Below are 26,738 nucleotides of genomic sequence, written 5' to 3'. Positions count from 1 at the left end.
GGGCCAGATTTAGAAGGCGATTGGCCTGGATCCGGCCTCTGGGCCTTAGTTTCCCTACCCATGGCATATGGTTTCCTGATAGGATGGGAATCGCTATGTTTGAATGCTATACCTATCAGAGGCTAGAGAAGGTGGCATCCTGACTCCAAGTAAGGGGCAGATGTGATGCATGTATGTCTGTGGGCGAAGGGAAGCAGTTTTCAGTTTGAGGTAGAGAGGCTGAAAGTGTGTGCTGAGAGCTGGTTTTTCTCTGCAATCTGTGTTAGTGGACAGATCTGCCGCATTGTAGGAATGCCTGCTTCTTGCTTCCACTTACGTTCTGCTGCTTTTGTTTGTAAATAAGGCAAATATGACAAAGATACCGTCTCATGCCTGGCAAACCTGGATAGTGCTTTCCCTGGAAATTTTTGCCACTTGAGGAAGTGGGGAAGTGTAGCAGCAGCAGCAGCAGCAGCAACAACAACAACAACAACAACAACAACAACAACAACAACAACAACAACAACAACAACATGGTTTTCCTCTTTCCCTTTTGCTTTTTTCTATTACAGTACGTGGTGTAGTTTAGGATTGCCATAAGTCCGGAATTTCCCTGACATACTGCTGTCTCTAGCAGTGTCTGGGTGGAAATCAGTAATAATGTATGTGAAAATCGGGACATATGGCAGCCCATGTCGTTTTTGCCGATTTTCCATTAAAAAAAAGCTCAAAAACGGCTTTTCTGTCTGGATTTTCACTGTTTTAAATATGGTAGCCCTAGTGTAGCTAGATCAGTGGCCCTTGAGGAGGGGAGGCATTGGCATGGGTAGGACCCACATGATCAGGCCTGCCCATGTGATACAAACATCCCTACATTACTGGAGCAGCATTACAGGGGAGCCAGCTTCAGGAAAGTGACAACTTTAAAATATATGTATCAGCATTTCAATCGGCCTGCTCTGTTGAAAAGGTTTATTTTACCTTCATGGCTTTAAAATAAATTTAACTGCCTTTGAGGGTTAATTGGTATTATGATGAATGACTCCTTTTTATACTCATCTGTTCTTGATGTGCTTGTGCAATATTATTTATGATGACTGAAGGTCAGAACAAATAAATAACCATCTGTCTAACCTTATTACAAGGTGAAATGTGGAGAAACATTGTATTTCTTCCAGCCATTAGGGATTAATTAGGGCCCCTGATAGGGACACGGGTGGCGATGTGGGTTAAACCACAGAGCCTAGGGCTTGCCAATCAGAAGGTCGGCGGTTCGAATCCCCGCGACGGGGTGAGCTCCCGTTGCTTGGTCCCAGCTCCTGCCAACCTAGCAGTTCGAAAGCACGTCAAAGTGCAACTAGATAAATAGGTACCGCTCCAAGCGGGAAGGTAAAGGGCGTTTCCATGCGCTGCTGTGGTTCGCCAGAAGTGGCTTTGTCATGCTGGCCACATGACCTAGAAGCTGTACGCCGGCTCCCTCGGCCAATAACACGAGATGAGTTCCGCAACCCCAGAGTCGGTCACGACTGGACCTAATGGTCAGGGGTCTCTTTAACTTTACCTTTAGGGCCCCTGATAGGTGACATAATATTTTGATCCAGTGTGGTATAATGGCTAGTGTGTTGGGTTGGGTTTTGAAGTGGGAACACACAGGTTCTGAGCACATAAATAGCATAGACAAAAGCAACAGGTTTGAAAATTTACATTACACTGTGTTCTTTGCACTGATTACTTCCCAGGATCTGTGATCTGTGATCATTTCCCCTCTGTGCAGGATTGTGGTATAGTATGATTAAATTGATGTGATTCTTCCTGCACTTAAGCCTGAAAAATATCTGAAACAGGCAGAAAACACGGGCAGTACAGGATTCATTGGCTAAATTTTTTGTAAACTGTTCTGAAGGTGTTTCATTTTCTAAGAATTGCTCACAAGTTACATTAAGAAATGTAGTAGCTAAAGTTGTAATCTTATGTAAAGTTATTTAAGATTAAGTCCCTCTTTGTTCCAGTGGAGGCTTCCATGAAGGGATGCTGAAGGCAATTTTCTATTATTCCCCTTTCCTTCTGCAGGCCTTGCCCCCACTCTCTCTCTCACACACACACAGGCCTCTGTACCCATTAACACCACAACCATGCATACTCCCCCACAAAGAAAACCTCCATAGCAATGAAAAACGTATCAACATTCTGCTATAGAATTTATGCATATCTTTTCAGAAGTTGGACCCACTGATTTAAATTGGATTTACTCCCAGGTTAGCATGTCTTGGGTCACAACCCTAGTAATAAACAGGAAGATGTTGTCCACTTTCACTGCATATATTTTGATATGTGTGAAAGTGCTGTGGCACTCATCCTAGGTAAACTGAAAATTTCAGTAAGATTGGGATCATATAACACACCGGTGTCATTTAATTCATGCATCCAGCACCTATTATTCATTCATTTACTGCCAGTACAGAGTACCGGTACTTGTATGCCACTTCTGGGGGCTAGCCCTCCCAAGGCGCCTGACAGCTCATTTAAAACATAAAATAATTATTATACCAACGCGTATCTACGCAGAATATGTTCAACGACACTTATTCCTAAGGCACGCATGTAGTAGGATCGTGGCCTTATTGTACAATCTTATAGGTCTACTCAGTTCGATGAGAGTTCAGTTATAGACTCACTGACAGGTAAGCGAGCATAGGAGCGCATTCTTAAATCACGCGCAAATTGCCCTCCGCTCTTTGCGCCCTTTAACCCGTTAAGTTCCCAGCTTTTAAAAGTTTGACGCGTGCATGCAGACGGAGGGTTCCCACCGGCTCGTGCCGTGCCTAGATTTTAGGATCGCCGTACCCGCCCCCACTCGCCTCCTCCGCCTCTCGCTTCGCTCTGCCCCCAGCGCCCACCTGCCCGCCCCCTTTCCCTCCGCGGCGGAAGCGGCGCGTCGGCCGCACTCCGCCGCCCAATGAGTTCTTGCAGCGCGTCAACTGGCCTGGCCGGGCTGGTCCCGTCACTTCCTGCCCCCTGTAGCCGGCACGACCGAGCCTGAAATCCCAGGGAAGAGGAGGTGGAGGTGGCGGCGGTGGAGGAGGAGGAGGAAGAGGAGGGGGGCGGGGAGCAGGGAGGTTGAGCTGCGTTCGCCACCAACATGCCCTTTGATTTCAGGAGGTGAGTGCGGGCGGCGTCCCCAGGAAAGGGGTGTGTGTGAGAATGAATGGATGCATGCATGTGTAGGGAGATCCTTTGCAGCAAGCGATGGGGGGGGGCGCTGTGCACACGGCGACCCACCCCACCCCACCCCGCAGCCTCCAATATTAAGCTGGTGCAGCTGTCATCTTTCCCATCAGGATGTGGGGAGCAGGGCACGCGCCACGGTCCCTCGGGTGTGGAGCGCCCCTCTGCGGTGCTCGGTGGACGGGGAAAGGAAAGCGGGTGGGCATCCAATTAATGGGCCCATTTGGGCAGTTGTTCTACTATAAAAATCCATGAAAAAGGCTTAGCCTCGGGTTGTAGAACAAAGCCCACATCCATCTCACTTCTTTTAAAATTATTCTGATCTTTAATCTAAGGATAAAAGGTGCCAGGCAGAGCAGGCCCCCGCCCCAGCCATAATCCTCTGATCCCTAGATTTCATTTTTAAAAAGGGGGGAGTGAGTTTCTAGCACTTGTGAGACCTGAGATATGAGGCAAAATGTATTGTTCTTCTCTTTTTCTCTGTAATAGACTAGTCTGCTCCCCCACCCATTCAGTGTTTTGTTTTGTCCCACCCCCCTGGAAAACCTCTGTCAAATGCCCATGCTTCCCTCATGACTTGAGCTTTTGGCTCTTCTGCCCTATGAATAGTGGTTTCTGTACTTGAAGCATGAGTGTGAGGTAGGAGTGGGCCAGATCTGACTTGGAGAAGGGGACAAAGTGGATTCACTTTGCCAACCTTGAGGAAAAAGAAGGTGATGGTGGGAGGCAATGGTAAAAATTGAGTTTGATGACCAGGGTGCTGTAGGCCCATTTATTCCCCCTTCTTAAAAGTGGCTCTCAAGCAAAACTGGATGCTTCTTAGGGTCATAAAGGGTACGCTGAGATGAGTGACTGACAGCACAATCCTATGCATGTCTATTCAGAAGTCTTAATGAGTTCAGTAGGTATGTAGAAGTCAGAGTGAACTGAAAGGAATAGAAGTGGAAATGCCCAATAGCTGGTTTGAGATGAGCTCTTTTAGTCCCCAATATAAAAGCATGGTGACTCAAAAGAGAATAGTAATAAGGTATATGTCCTGGACACAGCTGGATAGGAAAAATAAGAGTTAAGGAGAGCAGGTACACAGGAAAGCTGAGATTTATTTCAGTCACACACTCATAAATAGCATGCTGATTTCCCTTTCAACTTCAAGTAGTCCTGGCTGTTATATCAGATGCATTGGTTCCGTTATCAAACTGCTTATGATGCCAGAGAGGTGCCACACATTCCTTGGCATAGGAATTCCCATCCCCAAGAAATGACGTTCTGTCATTTTGCCCTTCTTTGTATCAGCCTTTCTGCCTGTTTTCATAGTGCTATATGAGACTTGTGAACCCTTTAAGTGTTTTTTAAATGAGTTTGCTGCCATACCTTCTATTCCTTCTGCCCCTGTTCCTTCCAGCTAATGTAACATTTCTATTATGCATATTATTGCAAAACGGCATTTCCCTTAATCCTTACTATTTTCAGCCATTATCCCATTGTATTATAAGATCCTCAAATTGAAATTTGTTCCGTGCAAGCTGTGTTGGTATGCAGCAGTAGGAAGGAACCTGTGGTCCCCTATATATTTTACTGGTGGAAGTTGGAGTCTGATAACATCTGGAGGGCCGCAGGTCCTCCTCACCTCGCACCCGATTTTACAGGATTGCAGGCTTTTAGATTGCACTTTAAAAATGCTTCTTCACTGAAACAGTTCTTCCTTTATTTTGAGGGGTAGGTGGTTTGTAGTGCCCTTAAAAAGTTCGCTTTCTGCAACCGAGTGAGACAAGTGAATCTTGTTCTCTGGCTCCTCTATTGGTAGGCATGCCTGAGAGAGCAGTTTCTGGTTGCTTGTCTCAAGGTGCTTGATGCCAAAGATTCCACAGCCAAGCTTGAAAACCTCATTTGCTCTCCTAACATGGGGCAATGCAGTTCCCTGTGTACTTCCTTCCACCTGCGTCTTGAGAGGGTACCACCTCTGCATACATTTACTAGGTGTGCTTACATCTTTCCCTGAGGGGTGGGGAAACACAGGTGAGGATGTTGTCCTTATAAATGGAAACATCCTATTATTATATAACACTTCAGATGCACCTTGTATTTTGTGAGGTCCCTGCCCCAAGGCCTTATGACATAAGTTAACACACAAGCAGCAGGCATAAAGGGAGGGTGTGATGGCCTGACGACTGGCCATAGGGTGGTTGCATGCAAGGTGTAGTTTTGGAGGAACATGTAGGTGTGTAGAAGCTTAAGGATTTTCCAAACATATTATTATTATTATATAACATGTTACTCTTTCTCCATCAGATACTTCAAGGCACCTGGGTGTGTTGGGGAAGGAAATCTCAGGGTACAGTTGAATAAGTCATGCCTCCTTAAACTGGCAATGGAAAAACACTGTTGTTTTCCATGACACAAACAATGACCCAGGAAACGTGGGACAATGGCATATATTGTGCTTTTCTTCTCAGTAGAGGTGCCTAATCTCTGCACTTGTTTGACTAACATATATTAAAATTTATTTGGGAAGCTGTCCAGGTACTAATGCTGCTTGTCAGGCTCGGCAGCAATTATTATGCAAAGTATTTTATATTAAGAGTGTTAGTCTTTGAGTGATCCGGAATTTGTTCTGCTCCTGTTGACAAACATGAATACTTGAATGATAAGGAACATTGTTTTATGTTCCCTTTATGCACTTTAAATGTGCTAGATTAGTTTGAAACGGATGCTTGGCTAAGGTTTCAGATACTCTTAGTGCTTTTCTTTAACTTGTGACTTAATTTCCCAATCCCAAATTCTTTAAAAAATAAACAAATATTTCAGTTGCATTTGTATCTTAACCTTTATCTCAGGAGCCTAGAGCAGCAAGCATGGAAGGATTCAGTTTCCCCCAAATTCACCAGTATAACTCCTACATAGAACTCTTCCGAACTGGAACCAGAAGTGAATAGCTGCTTCATTTCTTTCATAAGTTGCCCAGAACGATATGTTGCCTGGAATGAAATGTAATATCTGTGTGTCTAAATAGTCCAGTTCTGTTCTCAGCAGCTAGACAAACAGTGAACATGCAGTAGAAATACTCCCCCACACTCCATAAATATCCTTCATTAAAGGAATAACCCGTCTGCAAATGTGCCAAGTAAAGAACCAGAGCTGCAAGCCTTAAGAGCTGTCAACTGCCTGAGCCAGTGCTAGCCTGGGGCTGATGAGAATTTAAGTCCAAAATTTCTGGAAGGCACCAGGTTAGAGAAGGTGGTGTACCGTAAATGGACAGATAAGATTCTATTTCCTGCCAATTACGATTACAGTGGTACCTCGGGTTACAAACGTTTCAGGTTACAAATGCTTCAGGTTACAGACTCCGCTAACCCAGAAATAGTACCTCGGGTTAAGAACTTTGCTTCAGGATGAGAACAGAAATCATGCTCTGGTGGCGCGGCGGCAGCAGGAGGCTGCATTAGCTAAAGTAGTGCTTCAGGTTAAGAACTGTTTCAGGTTAAGAATGGACCTCCAGAAAGAAGTAAGTTCTTAACCCGAGGTACCACTGTACTTTCTGATAGCAGATTCCACGATGGCCTGCTTTTGAAATATTGGTTTGCTGCTCTGAGTTAGTTATCTGGTAGCTGACCCCAGGACCTTGGTAGTCTATATAGATCTCATATCTTCTTCTTCTTCTTCTTCTTCTTCTTCTTCTTCTTCTTCTTCTTCTTCTTCTTCTTCTTCTTCTTCTTCTTCTTCTTCTTCTTCTTCTTCTTCTATTTTAAAAAAATATTTATTGAATTTTATAACAATTAATGATGCACATCTCATTCATCATGTTATTTACAATTATTCTCCCTCCCCTCCTCTGGATTTCCTTCAACTCTCCCGCTGGATTTCCTTCAACTTCCCCACTGTTATTTAGTTTTATTTATCGTATCCTGCTTTTCCTACACCAAAATAAAATCCCTTATCATTTCTCTAAAATATCTGTTACTCAAATGAAGTTGTGAAAGTTCATTCAAATCCTGCCAGTGAATCCAGTCCATTCTGTTGTTTCTGCAAATAAACTGTAAATGGTTCCCAGACTCTTTTGAAGTCCTTTTTGTCCTTCTTTCATAGTTTGTTAGCTTAGCCAATTCTGCATAGTTCATCAGCTTTTCTTGCCATTGTTCCTTAATGGCATGGGTGTCAAACACAAGGCCCGGGGGCCAAATCCGGCCCGCCAGACCTCGTCGTGTGGCCCGCCAAGCGCCCCAGCCAGCGGGACCCAGCAGCGGGACCTTGCTGCTGAAGCGCTGCGCCGACAAAGCGCCGACAAACAGCTGGGGCCGGGGGGGTAGAAAGGCGGCTGGAGCAGCGCCGCACGGAGAGTCCCGAGCCTCTGCGACGCAGCAGTGCGCTGTAGCACTTTGAATCCTCCTCCTCCTGCCACGGCTCGGCGCCTGGAAACGGCTGCTGCTGCTGCTGAAGCACAGACAAAGCACCCAGCAGCGCCGCGTGGAGAAGGAGGAGGATTCAAAGTGCTACAGAGCACTGCTGCGTCCCAGAGGCTTGGGACTCTCTGCACGGCGCTGCCGGGCACCGACCCGGCAAGCCGCCTCCTCCTCCTCCTCCTCCTCTTGCCTCACCTCCTCCTCCTCCTGCCGCGGCTCAGCCTCACGAACGTGCAACTCTGAGGCTTTACGCACTTCTCCTAAAACGGACACCCGCTGCCTCACGCTGCACGGGAAATGCTTTTTGCCCCTGGGTCCCTTCACGCTCTTTTCTGGCGCTGAATCAAGGCGGCAACCCCCCCTTCCCTTCCTTCCTTCCTTCCTTCCTTCCTTCCTTCCTCTCTCTCGTTCTTATTCTTTCTTTCCCTCTCCTTCCTTCCTTCTTTATCTCTGTCTTCTCTCCCTCTTTCTTTTTCTTTCCTTCTTTATTCCTTCTTTCTTACTCTTCTTTCTCTCACCTCTTTCCTTCCTCTCTCCCTCCTGCTCCCTCTTTTCTTTCTTTCTTTCTTTCTTTCTTTCTTTCTTTCTTCTTTACTTCCTTCCTTTCTTCCTTCCGTCCTTCCCATCTTTCTTCCTCTCCCTCATTCTTATTCTTTCTTTCCCTCTACTTCCTTCCTTCTTTCTCCCTTTCCGTCTTCTCTCCCTCTTTCTTTTTCTTTCCTTCTTTATTCCCTTCCTTATTTCCTACTCTTCTTTCTCTCTCCCTTTTCCTTCCTTCCTCTCTCCCTCCCACTCCCTCTTTTCTTTCTTCCTTCCTCCCTCCCCTCCCCTCCCTCTCCCTCTCCTCAGAAACATAGGATGCTGCTTTATACTTCTGGCCCTTAAACCCTGGAACCAGGAGAGCAGCTCCAGTGAGTCAACCTCAGCCAGTCCCTTTGGTGAAGGGTGGTGGCTCACTGGCAGAACATCTGTCCTGCATGCAGAAGGACCCCAGCATCTCCAGGTACTAGTAGCTCTGCAAAGGTCCTGCATGAAACCCTAGCGAGCCTCCACCACCCAGTGCAGCTACCAAAAATCATTTTTCAATAAATTGTACAATAATTGTACATTTGAATATCTACTTGCCATTATTCTGACTATGTTTCTGCTTTCAGAGCTAGTTATTACTTACATTATTACAAAAAACAGTAATAATTGAATGCAGTGACAATAATTTATGATAATAAAGAGTGGACACATAGTCCTACAGATACAACCGGCCCTTTGAGGGTGACCAAACTGCTGATGCGGCCCCTGATGAATTTGGGTTTGACACCCCTGCTTAATGGTATTTCTTCCATCTTCCAATATTGTGCAATCAAGATTCTTGCCGCAGTTGTAGCATACATAAATAATGTCCTTTTTTGGGGGGGTAGCTCTTGATTTGAGATACCTAACAAAAAGGCTTCAGGGTGTTTGACAAAATTCATTTTAAACATTTTTTTCAATTCATTGTATATCATTTCCCAATATTTTTAATGCATTTGCATTCCCACCACATATGATAAAATGTTCCTTCCTTTTCCTTACATCTCCAACATCTGTTATTTTCTTTCCTAAACATATTTGCCATTTTCACTGGTGTGATATACCATCTGTACATCATTTTCATGTACTTTTCTCTTAATTGTATGTAATCTGTGAATTTTATATCAACTTTCTGTAATTTTTCCCAACTTTCAAATTGGATGTTGTGTCCCACATCCTGAGCCCACTTAATCTTAACTGATTTAAGCTCTTCATCTTTGGTTTCCCACTCTAATTAAATACTATATGCTTTTTTAACAATTTAACATTCTCTTCCATTATTTCTTTTTGAAATCTGGAGATTGTATAACTAAACCCCTTTTTATTGTCTTCCTTAAAATTTTCATTTAATTGCCTATAGTGTAGCCAACTTTGTAAATAGTCTTTCAGCTCATCATACTCTTTTAGTTTGAGTTTACCTTCTTCTGTTAATAACTCTCTATATGTCAACCACCTTACTTTTTTGGTCGATTTAAGTGAAAATGCTTCAGTGGGTGACAGCCATCATGGTGTTTTCCGCTCTAACAAATCTTTATATTTTCCCCACACTCTTATTAGTGACTTTCTTAGTATATGGTTTGAAAAACCTTTATGTATTTTCGCTTTCCAATACCATAAATATGAATGCCAGCCAAATCTATTGTCATGTCCTTCTAGTTCTAACTCTTCTTCTTTTTCCAATTTTATCCAATCCCATATCCAAGCAAGACATGCAGTTTCAAAATACAGTTTCAAATCTGGGAGAGAATATATATCAATGGCTTGATCTCATATTGATCTCATATCAATGGCTATTGGGGAAAATAAGTACAGGTATTTGACAATGCAATCCTATACAGGTACATGTCTATTCAGAATCAATCCCCATTTGTGTCCTGTGGAACCTATATTCACGGAAGTATGTTAAGTATTAAAATGTATAAGAAATGGCTTTTCTGGAGAACTGGATTTGTCTACTGATTTGATAACTTGTACTGCTTGTTCTTCCCATAACCCTTACATGGGCTGTGATAATGCAGAGCAGTTTGTGAGCAAAATTATGTACTAAATTGGTTCTGTAAGGATGTTTGTATAGTCCTTCCACGTGGAATATAATGTTAGTCCTGAGGCTATGCGGCACGGCAGTAGGTGTATTTTTTAAAATAAACGAGATCGGAGATACAGCCTGTGTAAACTCCTTGTTTAGTAGACCAAGTGATATTAATGCTCTGGCATTTTCTAGTACCTAGTGACAATGGTGAGTACCTGGTGGTCACTTATAAACGTAACTTCAGTCAGAGCAATTTCTGACATTTACATCATGCAACATTGCAACAGGGATGGGGAAACCTTTTCTAGCCCAAGGGCTGTATGCTAGTGATGGATGGGTTTAGTAGAGGCGAAAGTGGGTTTGACCACAGATGTGACATTTTAACCTTGTCCAGTAGACTTCATTCCAAGAAGTCTCTCCATCCTCTATTTGGGCGAGCAAGACTCACTGGCACAGTTCAAGGACACATTCCAACCAGGTGAAGAGCACCTGAGGGTATGGAGGAGGGCTGGTGGGGGAATGTGGCTTGGAGAGAGTCCCGAGCCCCAGATAGAGGGGCTTCATTAGGCTCCTAGGCCTCAAGTTCCTTACCTCTGCAAGGGCTTATGATGCTACGACAGTTCTTTGTATGGGTACCCAAAGTCAAAAAGGATCTTATAGAGTTGGAAAGGGTGTGGAAAAGGAGAGCCAAAACTATTATGGGGTTGAAGCATCTAACCTACAAAAAAAGGCTGAAGCACCTGAGGCTTCTTAGATCTGGAAAAAGATGGCTAAAGTTTCATCTATTCCCTCCATCCCCTTATTGGATGTCCCTATCCTGGGAGGTACACCCTACTCATCTGGTTCTAACTGACCATATTTCCTACTAGATATAGAATAATAGAATTGTAGAGTTGGAAGGGACCCCGAGAGTCATCTAGAACAGCCCCTTGCAATGTAGGACTGTAACACAGAAAAGAGAGATGGGGGTGGGGTGGTAAAGCTGTAATTCTCACTTTTGACATTACCACGTCTGTGATATCATTGTTTCAAGGGCAACCTGTTTATGGTAGCATCTCCTGAACGTAGTGGGTGGAGATGCTGTGGGTGAAGGTGAGTGTGAATGATGAGCAGATTATATATAGGCACCTGTGTTTGCTCATGGAAAATGGCAAAATGTGTATTAATGATGATCTTATCCATTGCACGGCAATGTGTTAGAATAATTTTGCAATGACTGTGTTGCTAATTTTACTTTGCTTCTAAAACGGTTTTCTAAACAGTTGCTTTGATTAGTGACCAGCACTCTAAGTTTGGCGAGCAAACTGGTGACCTGAGATAGCTTGTTGGTAAAGTAACAGAAATTCGTTACAAAGGTGCCAGTTTTAATGATGAAGAGAAGAATCTTTTAATTGGCTTCCTCAGGTATACAAGAAAGGCAGAATACATGGAATATATGCTAACTTTTTGGATTAAATTTATATATTTAGTTAGCATCTCTGTTTTGTAGCTAGTAACACTTGTGTGTACTGGAGGTAGTGGATGAGAAACCATTTTACACTACCAATGGGTTTTATAAAGGTCTCCACTTTTGCATAAACCTAATGGAATTACTGTGATTCGCTGCAGATAAAACCTCGTATTTTAGCTCTTAAGTAAAAAGGATTTTTGGACTTTTGACTTGTTTTCCTTACCATTGGACCTAAGGCAGTTACTCTGAAATTAAAATTTGAGAGCCCTTATAAAATGTATTATATAAGCTTATGTGACCCAATTCTAATCTCAGATTGATGTTAATTTGGCAAAAGCCTTTATATAATAAAATAGAAATCTGGACTTAGGAAGTCTCTAGTAAATTTTTTTGTGACTGGTTGGTAAGAACTTAAAAAGAGCAACCGTCTTTCTCTCTTCTTAGCTCTGCAAAATTCGGGTGCCTCTGGCTGGAAAATTGGGTTATAAATATGTCTGAAAGCCAGGTGTTGTGGTTGACTTGAGGTAATGCCATATATACATAAAATATTGTTCTATTCCAAATGGGGTATTTTAGTGGCCAGACTGCACTGTGCGCAGTATGGTTTAAATAGGGTTTGTGATGTCATCTGTCCTTATTAAGGAGATACTTAGAAATATTTTTGTAGTTCTTTCTCCTCATATAGTACATCCCAGAATGTTGTCGTATAACTCAGCATCCCCTCAATATCCTATCTTTACCAGGCATAAGCAGTACTGGGTGAGTTGCTAAGGGAATATGTGACTGATGAGAGAAAATGTTACCCAGTGGGCCCTTTCTGCAGTGCCCCCTCCCCATTTGTGGAATGCTCTCCCCAGCGAGGTTCGTCTGGTGCCTTCATTATATATATTTTAGGCTCCAGGCAAAACGTTGCTCTTCAACCAAGCATTGGTCTGATTACTACAGTATTCTATAGCCTTTTAAATGTCTTGGTGGGAGAGGGGCTTATTGTTCTGTTTCTGTTTTAACTATTTATTTGTGCTTTTATCTTGTATTTTTATCTTGTGGAGCACCTTGAAATGAAGGGGGGTATAGAAATCTAATAAATAAAAATACATATTAACATATCTTTGCAAATGACTTGCCACTTAAACCTTGAAAAGAATGATGTTACACCACAATATTATTTATTAAACAATTTCCTGAAATCAGATTGACTAGAATATTATGCCATGAGCTTTTGTAGGCTCTGATTCTGTTTTGTCAGAGTATGGAAGTAACTGACTGGGAAAGCAGCAGGTAGGTTTAGTATGAAATGTTTGGTACTACGTCATGAGAATATCAAAATTATTGAGGTCTTCCTCCATTACGTAGTTAGGAATTTGGCACAAGCACAATCCAAGAAATCTTTCTTACCAATGCTTAAAAATCCTGCTATGGCTTATTTTATGACTACGTCTTGTTTTCGGAGAAACAGGGTAGTTGCAAAATGTAGACCATGAGCTTCAGGACATCTCGGTCCGGTATACCTGAAGGAGCGTCTCCACCCCCATCGTTCTGCCCGGACACTGAGGTCCAGCTCCGAGGGCCTTCTGGCGGTTCCCTCATTACGAGAAGCCAAGTTACAGGGAACCAGGCAGAGGGCCTTCTCGATAGTGGCACCCACCCTGTGGAATGCCCTCCCACTAGAGGTCAAAGAGAACAATTACCAGACCTTTAGAAGGCATCTCAAGGCAGCCCTGTTTAGGGAAGCTTTTAATGTTTGATGGATTTCTGTATTTTAGAATTTCTGTTTTTTTGGAAGCCGCCCAGAGTGGCTGGGGGAACCCGGCCAGATGGGCGGGGTATAAATAATAAATTATTATTATTATTATTATTATCTTCACATGTACTTAATATGAGAAGCCAGTATTCCATTACAGAGCATGCTAGACCACATAGGTCAGATTGTGCTGTGGGATCCCTTTGTCCTTTTCAGCCAATACCAGGTATTTGATTGGGAAGTATTTCTACGGTAGTGGCAGCCATAAATGGCAGCTCACAGAACAGAAAGTGAATTTGCTAATATACTGTATTTTTTCATCTATAAGATGCCCCAATGTATAAGATGTCTCCTATTTGGGGGGACTCAAAAATACACATTCCACCCTCGGCACTATCCATGTTCCCCAACCCTCCAGAACACATTTTACAGAAGCACAGGGAGCTGCAAGGGGGAAGGAACTACCAGTGAAAATTGCCTCTTCCCACAGTAGGATCTTAGGATCCAAGTCATTGTAGATATTAGTACTATGGCAAATTATGGATATTTACAATTGTACCAACCAGGCAGCCTAGGAAATTTACTTCCATCTCTCAGAGAAATACTTCTATGGTTAGTAAACCACCATTCCTTGCTTATGGGAAGTCTTGACTCCTATCTGGTGTAAAAGAGCTTTTCCACATATCCGTGATGCTTGCTGCCCTCACAAGCTGTGCTGGAAAGAATTTTTCATACGTCCTTCATCGTTCCTTTCTCTGCCTCCTTCCCCCCCCCCAACTATTATTTGTTATTAATATATATCAAAATAATATATCGAAATAGGTGCCTTTTTTCTATTTCAATGTGGTGTGGATTTGAGTTGCGTAGCTACCTTCAGTTAGTATAGTGAGAATCAGGTGATGTCAAGATTGCGCAGGATGCAGGTGATTGCTCTGCAATCTGCATTTTAAAGAGCCAATAGGGAACTATTATTGGGCATTGTATTCATCCACTGCTTCTCTTGCAGTGACTTTTTTTTAGGTTTCAGTCCAAAAATGGGTTGGTCTCCTTGAATACCACTTCTATTACTTGAACATATTTATCCTGTTACTTGAATATATTTTCCTCTCTGATGATGTAACCAAGTCCCTGGCTGGCTTAAAGAGGAGGGGAATTCAACATCATGCATATATTATTTATTTGCTTGTACACTCTTGCTGCCCAATAGAAAGGACAGACTTTTGGCATTAAGCACAAGCTGAATTTACAAACTTAGCTTCGAAAGTCAAATTTGTCTAATGTGGTTTTTCACACATCGTCCAAGCCACTTTAACTCTGTAGTGAGCCTGGAAAATATTCCGATAAAGCCATCAGAGAGGCTTATTGGACATGCCTGCAAAAGGTTCAGAGCAAATCTTTAGTATACATGTTCAGTGCACACATGCACACACATACATACATTCCCAAATACTATTCTAGCCAAACCTCCAAATTAGTGAAACTGAATGAACATAGTAGATAAAGTGTAATAATAGTTGGCATGTGAGTTTCAAAACAAGAATTCCCATGACCTGTAGCAGAGTGAGGAATTTTTTTTCTGTTATAAAATGATTGTGGATATAGTTCCACAAACTTATGCAAAGCACAGTCTTCAACCATGATGGATGGGGTCTGCATTTTGTCCTGCTAAAAAAAAGCCAGCTAGTGCTTTGTGGATTGCATCTATTTAGGATGCAACCCCTTTCAAGCATTTTCTTAGAAAATGTTCCCTGGACCTTTTCAGCACACATGTAGTCTTTTTCAAGTAGTACGGCACTTGTTTGCACCTTACAGTGATGTGGCCACCAGTTTGCATAGGAAGCCAGTAAGATTGAAGGTCTGGAGTTGCACAGGTTAGTTCACACCAAGAATGGACATTGGAAACCCCGGTAACTTTTGTGCCTTTTTTGGTGTGTGGCAGGGGATTGCTTTCCTAATTTCTGGGACCACAGGAGACTCCTCCATAGATGTGCCTCTCCTATGATAACAATAAATGGGCTCATGATTGGCAGCCCACTGGGATTGCACTGCCAGGGGCAGTGCGCTCCCCCTGCGCTCCTCTGCCTCTGCCAGTGATGATTGGCACATAGATTGCATTTTGTTTAGCTAGGGCAGGGGCGTCTTAGTTATAGAGGCTAGTGGCGCGGGGAGGTCGGACGCGGCACCTCCCTGCATCAGTTCGCCGCCCTCACCCGCCTCCACCATGCTGAGCAGCGCCCAGAGCCTCCGTCCCATTGGAGTGCTGCCTGCCTGAAGGGCTGCCTCTTGCCTTTCCCATCTCTCCCTCGGGGGAGCTGCCGAAGTGCCAAGGCCCACCACGATGCGCGCATGCTTCGCCAAACCCTTGCAGTGTGTGAGGGCTGCCAGGAGGTGAAATGGGGTGGTGGTGGTGCCGGAGGGATCTTTGAATGTGGGGGGGGCACGCTGGAGGGATCTTTGAACCACGGTGCCAGATATCCTTGAAACAGCCCTGAGCTAGGGAGATGACAAGATTTTGCATTTGAATATAACCTCCTTCTGTTTTTCAGCTAGGCAACTCAGTAGCCCCAGCATTTTAGCCTCCCATTCTCTTCCTGAGTGAGTACCTCATTGGTGTTCTGTTCTTCTTAATGAGATGAATATGCCCGTCCCAAATAGTGCTACATCCTTGTTTGCTGGCAGCCTGCTCTCCCTCTCTTGAGAAACTTCCTCTGCTTAATTTCAATTAGCTTTTGGAACTGGAATTAAAAGGGAGGAGCAGACTGGTTCTGATTGGTGTTCCTGTTCCTCAGTTCCAAGTGTGGCCAACCAGTAAGTTAAAAGCCAGAGGAGTAAAGGACACTGGAAGAGTGTGCTTATCTTCATTTTATCTGTTTGACAGATGTTAATCCCTTAGTCACTTAATAATCAGTAGGCATTTATAACAAACACTTTATTCATCCTGCTTAGAATAGGTGTTTTTCAGCTTCATAAAGATTCATGTTCAAGTTTTGGAGAATAACTTCCCTTGTTTTTGTTTTTTTCATTCTTACATGAGTCATACCAATGGAGAAAAATTGCATTATGGGACAGTAATATTTACACACCTTTCCTGCAGTGTAGCATAGTGGCTAAGAGACTGAGATATGAACCGGGGAGACCTTGATTTGAATTGAGCCTCTGCTATGAACTCCCTGGTTAACCTTGGGTAAATCACTCTGGTCTCAGCCACAGTCCCCTGCCATCTGCAGTATGGGCAAGAATGATACTGGCTTACATTACAGGGGTGCCACAAAGACTACAACTAGATAATGTGTGTGAAGTGCTTTGAACGTTTGAAGTTGCTATACAGGTGTCAAGTATGCATTGCTATTGCTTCTGCAAAGGAAAAAAATGGTAAGCAAATTTGCGTAACTTGCACTTTCCTCACACAGTTACAGGTAGGTAGCCGTGTTGGTCTGATGTAGTCGAAACAAAAAATAAAAAAATTCCTTCCATTAGCACCTTAGAGACCAACTAAGTTTGTCATAGGTATGAGCTTTCGTGTGCATGCATGAAATCTGAAGAAGTGTGCATGCACACGAAAGCTCATACCTATAACAAACTTAGTTGGTGCTACTGGAAGGAATTTTTTTATTTTTTGTTTCCTCACAGTTCATGATGCAGTTATGGAGGTTTAGTTGGCTTCAAAACAAATATAACAAAACTATGAAGGTTCATTGGTGCTTACCAATGGGCAGGACTGGCCAATCCACTAGAAGCAATTCATCTCAGGAAGCAGATATTGGGAGTGGCAGCAGCCCCAGCCCCATTCCCTCGCCTCCTGAGCTCCTGGCGATTCCTCTCTGTCAGAGATCAGTGCCTCAGGCCTGAATGAGCCTACTTCCCTCAGGCACACTGGAGGATGCCGTACCGTTGCCAGCAGATTCAACTGCCAGTCCATTCAGCTTCTGTCCATGAAATGGAGGGGTGGGGCTCAGGGCACCATCTTGTCTTGTGCCTCAGGCAGCAAAATGTCTTGGGCTGGCCCTGGTATTTGTGGTAACTGACGGGAACTTTCAGCTTGCTGTTTTGGGAGAGTATTCCTGGTCGTCACAATTCCTTGGTGGAGTTCTGTGGCGTTGTGCTCTCTGCTCCCACCCATACAAGATGAACTAAGTGAGCAAGATGCGGTAAAAAGAACAGGGAGCGTATATGCGTCCCCTGTGGCTCTTTCCCTTCACCCTGCAGCTATAAAGTAATGGAGTCCTGCTGCATAGTGAAGTATTTCATTAAAACTGCCTCATTTACTTTGTTTTTGGTTACATTTGTTATTTCAAACAGTATCCTTATAGTGTATAAATACAATTATTTGTATAAAATATAAATGATTCTGGTGTTTTTGCATAGTAGGGCCTACAACTGTGCCTGTAATTACCCGTGTGATAAGCAACATTGGAATGTGCTTCACAATGCAGAGCACCATGAAAGAGTACTTTGGCCCTTATGTTCTGGCTTTTTGAGTTGTACACTGTAGCATGGGCGTAGGCAGGGGGTAGGAGGGGGCAATTGCCCCCCCTTAGAAGCAGGGCCGCTGGCCAGCCTGCCCCGCTGCCCGCCCAGTGCCGTCTCCCTTCTCCCTGGCTGGCTGTGGGGCGGGCGGAGGGAAAGCCCCAGAGCCGCGCAAAGCGTTTGGCTGGCTTTCCCTCCGCCCACCCCACAGCCAGCAAGGGAGAAGGGAGACGTCCCTTCTAGCCGGCACAAGGTCTGAGGAACAGCGGTTGAGAAACACTGGACTAGACGGCACCAGATAGCATAAATAAAATGTGTCAAGTTTTTAAAGTGTAGCAACACTCCCTGTTGTTTCTGTCCTTTCTTCTTCTTCTGTACTCAGCACATGATTTTAAAAAAAGAACTGTGGCTTTTTAAACCACTCCTCCCCTTTTCCTTCATTCCTTTGGACTAGGATGTGGAAGGGGTTGGCTGAATTATGTGGCTTGCTTCTGTTTGATTCTAAAGAACAAGAAGAACAATAAATAAATAAATAAATAAATAAATAAATAAATAAATAAATAAATGCACATGAAAGTGCAACTACAGACACACTAAGCAGGTTTTATTGGCTTTTGTGTGAAGGTCTGAAATAGAAAAAGCCGCAGTGGATTCTGTAAAACTGCGAAATTAACTTGCTCCTTTAAACCTAGAACAGCAACTTCTTCTTTCTTAATATTAGTCATGGTGCTGTTGCGCATTGTTTGTAACAATAATTAAGTGCTAAGTCGTAGGACAGAAGCTATCCAAGTTGGATTCTGCTTGTGAATGGGTTATTTTGCTGAAGCTGATGCCACGGTTTGATTTCTCCTGTATGACTCACTTTGGAAAGTCATCTTGGAGAAGTGTGAAAAAATAAAGGGAATATTTTAAGATAATAAATAAATAAATGAGTGTGTTTTCTGTGTAATCTGAATAACAAATGTTGCACTTTAGTGTGTGCTGGGGGTGGGGGAGTTAAAATTAAGGAGGGCTCCCCACAGCTCTATTTGGGAGGAGATGAGTAATTATCATATGGTGGCTCCTTGGAAAACTATTTCAAACCTGCAAATGTTTTAAATTTGGAAGCTAGAATGTCAAGGCCTTCAAGTGATTGAAGTATTGGGGAATCAGTTATACAAACTGAACATCCATATTGGAACTCTGGAGGAAGCTAGACCAGCACAACACAGGTTAGTTGGTCTTGCCTGTAACTCATCTCACTTCCTAGAGAGGATTGATGGACTTGGCTGTGCCCTGTCCCCCCGCCCATAAGAAGAGTTCAGTGGTAGTGGGAAGAAAATAACCTCATTGGCCTATGACCAATATATGCTTTTAATGTCATAATGACCTCATGAGCCAAGTGACCATTCCTGTGTCTGCAGTGAGGTCAAAGTGCAACCTCAAAAGCCATCAATATACGGTAAGGTATTGGACTTTTAAGAGGATATTCAGTAGTAGGCTGTCTAATGGGAGCCTGAAAGAGATATCTGATGGCAGCGCAGGGAGGAGCATTCAGTTCTTGCAATAACATTGGATTATCAGTGAGTTAAGACAAAGGTGTTGCTCTTCCAAGGGTCTGCTCTCCTGTCCCTGATATATTGTGGTATTAACAAGCAGCTTTTAGTTGGTATTTGCCAATACTCAGCACCGTCACTTTTCATTCTGCATCCTTGGCATTTCCTGGCACTATAGGTTAACTATAGGTGAACATTACCCATGCTAAGTCTAGCCTACCAAGCTTCCTGGCTCTTCTCAACAGAGAGGGCACACTAGCTTGGAAAGGGGCATGAGATCCAAAATGGATACCTTTGTAAACATAATTTAAGATACTTTGATATCCAGTGAGTGGGAAGCTCTGGCAAATGATAGGACCAAGTGACAGCACAGACTCTTGAGTGGCCGCACAGAATCATAGAAACCTTGAACAGCAACGTGGGTAGAGTTGACAGCAGCATGTCTCCTAGAGAGGTGCATAGATTTTGCATATCTAGTCAGTCTTTTCTCATCTGGGATTGGCACCTGCAGCCTCTAGAAAAACCATGTCTCTGATCCAAGCCATTCAAAGGGATGTTCCAAGCTTGGTAGCTGCCACTTAGGACTACGGGTACATTTACAGGTCGTGCATGCAACTACATAACAGAGCTGTTTGGTGCATCTAGCTGCATGGCAGGGCAAACTTAACCATGGCTATGCTACCTTGCAAATCCATCCAGTAAGAGTGCTAGCAACCACCATGGGGTAAAAAGGTTGATTGATGTTCCCTTCTGTAGAGTGCATAGGAGAGCAACTGGGTATGAAGGAGCCTTTTATGGTTTTATTTTAAGCTTGAGTAATCTGGCCATCTCTGACAGAACGTGGTGCTCTTGCCAGGCCCATTGTATTGTTTCTGGCTGTTCTAACTGTTTAGGATTTGAGTGCCTGTGACCTAGCATTACTAAAGAAGCAAAGATAAATTATCCTGTGGTCATTGTTTCAGAGCAGTGACCCAAGGAAAAGTTGGAACTCATTCGTTATTAAATAATACGCTTCTCAACATGCTTGATGGGTGTGATTAAATGTTGTCCTTTCCTAAAAGGTATTGAAGGGTTGGGTGGGTTTAATTTGCTTAGCTTTGGAACCTGCTTTCAGTGCTGTGGCTTAGCTCAGGGGTGAGGAACCTCCTGTTCCATTGGCCTAACTAGCTCCAATATAAGGTCCCCCCCCCCAAAAAAAACACCCTTTGCCAACTTGCCCTGCACCTGACATTTGTGGTGTCAGGTGCAAGGCAGGTGAGGATATGGCTCTAAAGGAACAACTAGAAGCTTAAAATGAGTTCTAGCTTGTTCCTGTGCAAGCAGGCCTTCTTTGCTGACGGGGCTCCCCGGTGCTTTGCAAGTACAGATAATGATCACTGGTGCTTGCAAAGAGCTGTGCCTTTGACCACAACAGTTTGATTTCAAACTGTGTAGCTGAAGGAAAATGAGTCACCTGGCATTGTTGTATCATTGTGTGATTGACAATCTTGTTGGCTGGATCCAGTTCTATATTCCTGTTTCATCAGGATAAATTGGAAAACAGTGAATGCCCTTGAATATGTGCAGAGTCCTGTAACTGGATCATGGAGTAACAAGAGTCCTATATTTGGGATTTTGGGATGGGGGATAGATCTGCAGGTCAGATGGTGCAAATTCCCAGATCAGAATCCCTTATTTTGTGAACTAAGCGTATGGATTTGTCCATGCACCATGTACAGTACTACAGTTTTGACTTCCCTGTATGGATTCTCTCCTGCTTCCCTTCATTTCCACCCCTGGATTTGTGTGTTGGATAAAGAAAGTAGCTGTGAGATTGAATTTGTAAAATCATTGGCCTTTCCTGTGTATATTCTCAGATATATCATAAGAACTTTCATTAGTTTTCATAACTAAAGATATTGACATTGGAGGAAGGAAGTTTGCAGGTACCTCCCAATATCCTTTCCAAAAGCATTGTTACATGGTGAGCTACCGTAATATAGATAATGAAGCTGAAAGGTCAAAAGTTTATTTATTTATTTTGGACTGTAGTAGAATAGCCTTTTAGGAACTGCTATTTTAAAAAAAATAGCAACAAGAAGCTCTCTGTACCCAGTCCTTCCTATGCCTATACCGTCATACAGCTACAGAGAATGCCCTTTTTATGCAACTTGCTATTTTAACTTCATTTTCCAGTGTCTTCAACTGGTTGGCCTTATATATTGTGGAAAATGAATGCTTAGCTTCAGTTTTAGCTTGCTTAATAAGCTAAAAATCACTGAAGGGCATAATTTACCGTGTTTGAAAGGATCTTTTAATAGAACCAGAGGCTCATACTTGACAATGTTCAATAGGCAACACCCCCCCCCAACATATGGCACAATGCAGGGCCATTCACCCATTCATCCATATCAAACCTCCTCCATATCAACCCACATTACATTATGTTGAGAGCAGGTGCACTGCAGAAAGGTATCCGCAGAGCAAATAACTGAGTGACTCAGTTCCTATTTTTTATTCAGGAGTTGGCAAAGTTGTATTTTCTTCTGTAACGAGGTGTGTGTGTGTGTGTGAGAGAGAGAGAGAGAGAGAACCATATCAGTTGCTGAAGGATGGGAGAATTTAGCATTAATAACAGTGCATCATAAAAGTCCTGTGACGTTTTTGTGGCTCTAGCCACTTCATCAGATATGTGGAATGTTACCAGATGCAGTGGTGGAGAGTCTCTGGGGCTCCCAACTCCCATCAGCCCTAGCCAGCATGCCCCACGGTCCAGGATGACAGCAGTTATAGTCTGGAGAGCCACAGCTTTCTTGTCCCTGGTGCTGGGAAATAAATATGTTAGCTGTGAGGTCAGAGGCAAAGTGAAATTCAGGTAGTTGTGATTATGTTAAAGGATAAACATATGTATAATACCTATGTATAATAGTTATATTGACTATTCACCAAGCAGTGTTAAACACAAATTATTTCGTTTGTCAACACTTGTCAGATTTTCAAACAAAAAAAACATTTTTCAGAGTGACATTCAACCATGTCGGTCAGCTTGTAGAAGCAGACTTCTCCTTCTTTTCCTCCCCTTGCAGCCCCCTGCATACCGCCAAAATCTGCTGCAGAGAGTTTGGGGTCTCGTTGACTCCTACCCATTCAATTGAATATCTTCAATTGTGTGTGGTATATTTTAATTAAGCATCTTTAAATTAAAAATCAGTCTTCTTTCAGGCATCATGTAGTGTAATCTTCTGTGAGATGAAATTACACACATGTTTAATGTTATCCCGGGAGCTGTTTTTTTAACCCATTTGTGGTTAGCATAGCTCCTATTGTCACGTGGACATGGGCCTAAACTGAACCACTTCAGATGTCTTGTTGACCAAAGTATGCCCCTTTTTTGTGCATATTCTCCCTCCTCCCCACACACCCCACCCCAGTGCTGGCAGGAAATGCATCCTTTGGCTGAAACAATCTCCTAGTGTGGCTTTACTGGGCATTCTGGAGTATGTAGTTTAAACCATGCATTGACACCCAGAATGTTGGGCACCAGTATTTTGCTTTCTAGGTACATAACTGGATTTGCAGTGTGGAAAAAAGGTAGTCTTTTTGTGAGCCTTTTCAGAAAATGTAGCAGTCCTATTTCTCTGCTTCTCAGCTCCCTGTGAACGAAATATCCTTAAGTAATAGCAATTGCCAGAAAGCCGGAGGTGGGGGGGGGCAATGTGACGAATATAGGACTCCTTTGAGTTACCCCTTTGGTTACTTGTTACTCCTCACAGGCAACCCCTCTTTTAGCCAGTATATTTGAGGATTGAAAAGTTATTGTTGGATCAGATTGCAATGACCTTCAAATGCATAAGCCTTGGTATTTCTCTTCTGGTTCCATTCAGTGGTTTCTGTAAGAACTGGTTCAGTGTATTTGCCCCCAAGATTTAATAGATTTCCTGAACAGAATGTTTTGAATTAGTTTCAGACTTGATGTTGCACACTTCTATAAAGTTCTGCTTCGTTCTCTCATAGTGTCATGCTTGCCCATTATTTAATAATTATTATTTCATTCTGAAGGTCTGAAGGTTAGCTGCATATGAAGTGATTAAAAACACAAACACAGACACATTTAAAACAAGTCTACAACCCTAGCAAGTGGGCATGATGTAAAGATCCATTTATCCAGCTGGCAAAGCCTTTCGGAACAAAAATGCCTTCAGCCGTTTCTGGAAACGGCATATAGTGGGCTTCCATCATATCTCGACAGGAATGTTGTTTCACAGAACAGGGGCAGCCACACTAAAAAGCCTTGCTGTGAGATACTGCAGAAGAGGCTTTTGAGACCTTTGGAAGTTGCAGGATAAATTCTCCTGAAAACTGCAGCAATCTACTGGAGAAAATGGATAAGGCTGTCTCTGAAGAGCCTTTTACTTCTGCTGGTGCCAGGCAACCATACTCTCTTAACAGGGCTTCTTTGTTAGGATGTGGTCTATATACCCAGATATCAAAATATATCCATTGTCTAATTTGGCTTAGGTAGGATAGAATGTTCTTGGTGTTTTCAGCTTGGAACCGATTGGTGATTCTACTGATGTGTGGACTATGCTGCTGCATAACTGATTTATTGACTTGCAGAGTCAGTCTCTGAAGTGATGGTGTGTGCAACTATTTTCAAGACTAATAAAAAAAATTCCTTCAGTAGCACCTTAAAGACCAACTTAGTTTTTATTTTGGTATGAGCTTTCGTGTGCATGCACACTTCTTCAGATACACTGGAAACGGAAGTGTCAGGCCCTTATATATATATACAGAGGGTGGTGGGGGTGGGTGGGGATGGGTGATGGGCTGATGGGAGTGGTAAACCTGTGGATGGCTGTTAACGGCTGCTGATGGCTGCAATTAGTCCTGGGGGAAAAAACAAGGGCAGAGGTGCTAAAGAAAGCTTGATCATGCATAATGAGATAAGAATCCAATGTCTCTATTCATCCCAGGTGGCTCCATGGTTTTAAAACCATGGAGCCACCTGGGATGAATAGAGACATTGGATTCTTATCTTATTCTTATCTCATTATGCATGATCAAGCTTTCTTTAGCACCTCAGCCCTTGTTCCCCCCCCCCAGGACTAATTGCAGCCATCAGCAGCCGTTAACAGCCATCCACAGGTTTACCACTCCCATCAGCCCATCACCCATCCCCCCCCACCCTATGTATGTATGTGTGTGTGTGTGTGTGTGTGTGTGTGTGTGTGTGTGTGTGTATATATATATATATATATATATATATATATATATATATATGGGGCCTGACACTTCCGTTTCCAGTGTATCTGAAGAAGTGTGCATGCACACGAAAGCTCATACCAAAATAAAAACTTAGTTGGTCTTTAAGGTGCTACTGAAGGAATTTTTTTATTTTGCTTCGACTCAGACCAACACGGCTACCTACCTGTAACTATTTTCAAGACTGTTACACATAACTGAAGCCTCCTGCCTTCCCAAGCTTATATGCTTCCCACCACCTATAAATAACAGAAGTGTCAGATTTGAGATAATCCCAGAGTTTTTAGGTGCTTAACTTCCCCCAACCCCCACCTGTGCCCCCCCTTTCAAGCAACTGTATGAAAACTCAATGGGTCATTTGTTGCTGTCCTGCTTCTTGAAAATAGCAGGCGTGGGTTGCATGAATGCAGTGCAGTGGAAATTGGTTTTTTGCACTGTCAGGGAGAAGGCTTCAAGCCTTGCCATCTCCCTGATATGACTATGTTCTCTGTGTTGGATTGTTTGCTGTTGTTTTTTCTGTGGGGGAGCATGGAATCCTGCGAGGAGAATTGGACTGATTGGTTCCCCCACCTCCTAGTGCCCAAACATAGTGCTTATCTCCTCATCCGTTGCATGTGAGAACTAGCCCCAAGTGGGCATGTTGTAAATGGGTGTCAGCTAATTTACACCTGAAATTTTTATCCTCAGCTTGGACAGTTGTGGAAAAGGAAATATGCCTTGCTCTGACTGTATATTCCATCTCTTACATACTGTAAGGGCCAAACTAGATCAGGTGCCATTCACACAATTGTTTAAATAGCTTTAAAAAGTACATAGCAGACTTGGGAGGCTCATGAACCAAATCAGGACTCTGGGGAGTAGGGGGGGTGTGTTAACCCTTTGCTTCCTGCTGTGATTCTGATCTGGATCTGGGCCTCTACACCTGCTATCTGCACTGGAAGAAAGGCTTCCTTTGTTACAAATCGGGGCTTTCTTCCAATGCCCGTCCACTCCATGCAAAAAGAATAACAAAAAAAAATTCCAAACATCCAATTCTTATCCCTGGTTGTTTAAAAAACAATAGTTGTGGATTCAACTTGTTCTTTGTTCACATTTTTCATCTGTTTGGTTTCTGTGTTCAACAATATTTTGCTTATACCTGAAGTGCCTCTCAGTTCTAGAGTGCTTTGTGCAATACAGTATAACAAAGTGTGATTGAGGTTGTGGGTAGAGGAAACCTGTGGTTCAAACTAATTGGCTGAATATACTGCAGTGGAAACTTTCCCTCTCCTGTAGTTCAGCGAACAACTGCACATTTTTGTAAATTTATCTGTTAAATTCCCCCCTCTCCATCCCTGTCCACCCCCCTGAACACACACCTCAGCTTTGTTTGAGAACTTTTGGAGTGTAGGTGGCTAAGGAATTTCATTTCTCTTCAGTGACTCACCACCAGAATGATTCACTTGTGTATGGAGAGGAAAAACGACCCTGAGAGGCAATTAAGTGGCAGGCTGTGCACAGAATGCTTAGACTGTGTGGCATACTCACAAACCCGTGCCCCTTTCGTTTCTGAAAGCTGCTACCCTTGCCTCTGTTGCACCCCTACCTCTCGGGTGGAGGTATGTCCTAGTGAGCGGGTTGTGCATCATGCTACCACTTTCCTTAAGAGGTGGAGGCCATGTACATCTTGGAGAGGCATGTTGCTGATCACACTGCAGCATTCTACCAAATTTAGCAAGCTGAGGTGGTTGCTAGCAGCCCAAGCACAGACCTAACCCCGAGGTTTGCAGAAGTACAAAAAAAACCTATAGATCGTAGCGGGGGACCCATATAGGATAAAAACAGTGGACACAGTAGGATGACTGCTGGAGGGGGGAGGGAACTGAAAACTGGTCAAAGCAGGAGGGAATGGCATATCCCGGATAAAGGGCATATCTGGCTGGCTGGAACCATGAATAGGAGCTTTCAACAATGCCACCTTTTGTTGCACTTGCCAAGGGTAGATTTTAAGATTAAGATATACTTGATTTCAGAGAAATCAATTGCCTTTGTTTCTGCCTGAGCCACTGTTCTGGGCATTTTTTTGTTCTGATTGGAAGGTGGCAGAGCTAGAGCAGTAACGCATGCA

General features: G+C 43.3%; 1 protein-coding gene across 1 annotated transcript in view; it reads left to right on the top strand.

The window, feature by feature from the left end:
• Window positions 1–3,065: 3,065 nt before the first annotated feature.
• Window positions 3,066–26,738, top strand: part of ERGIC1 (endoplasmic reticulum-golgi intermediate compartment 1) — an 82,971-nt gene continuing 59,298 nt past the window's right edge. Inside the window, exon 1 of the mRNA XM_035105300.2 lies at window positions 3,066–3,138. Coding sequence (XP_034961191.1) covers window positions 3,119–3,138 — 20 coding nt within the window. The 5' untranslated portion in view covers window positions 3,066–3,118. The remainder of the gene's footprint in view (window positions 3,139–26,738) is intronic.

The sequence above is a fragment of the Zootoca vivipara genome, chromosome 2 (genome assembly GCF_963506605.1).
Source record: "Zootoca vivipara chromosome 2, rZooViv1.1, whole genome shotgun sequence".
NCBI lineage: Eukaryota > Metazoa > Chordata > Lepidosauria > Squamata > Lacertidae > Zootoca > Zootoca vivipara.
Note: the sequence above shows the minus strand (reverse complement) of the source record. Positions and strands in the feature narration are given on the sequence as shown.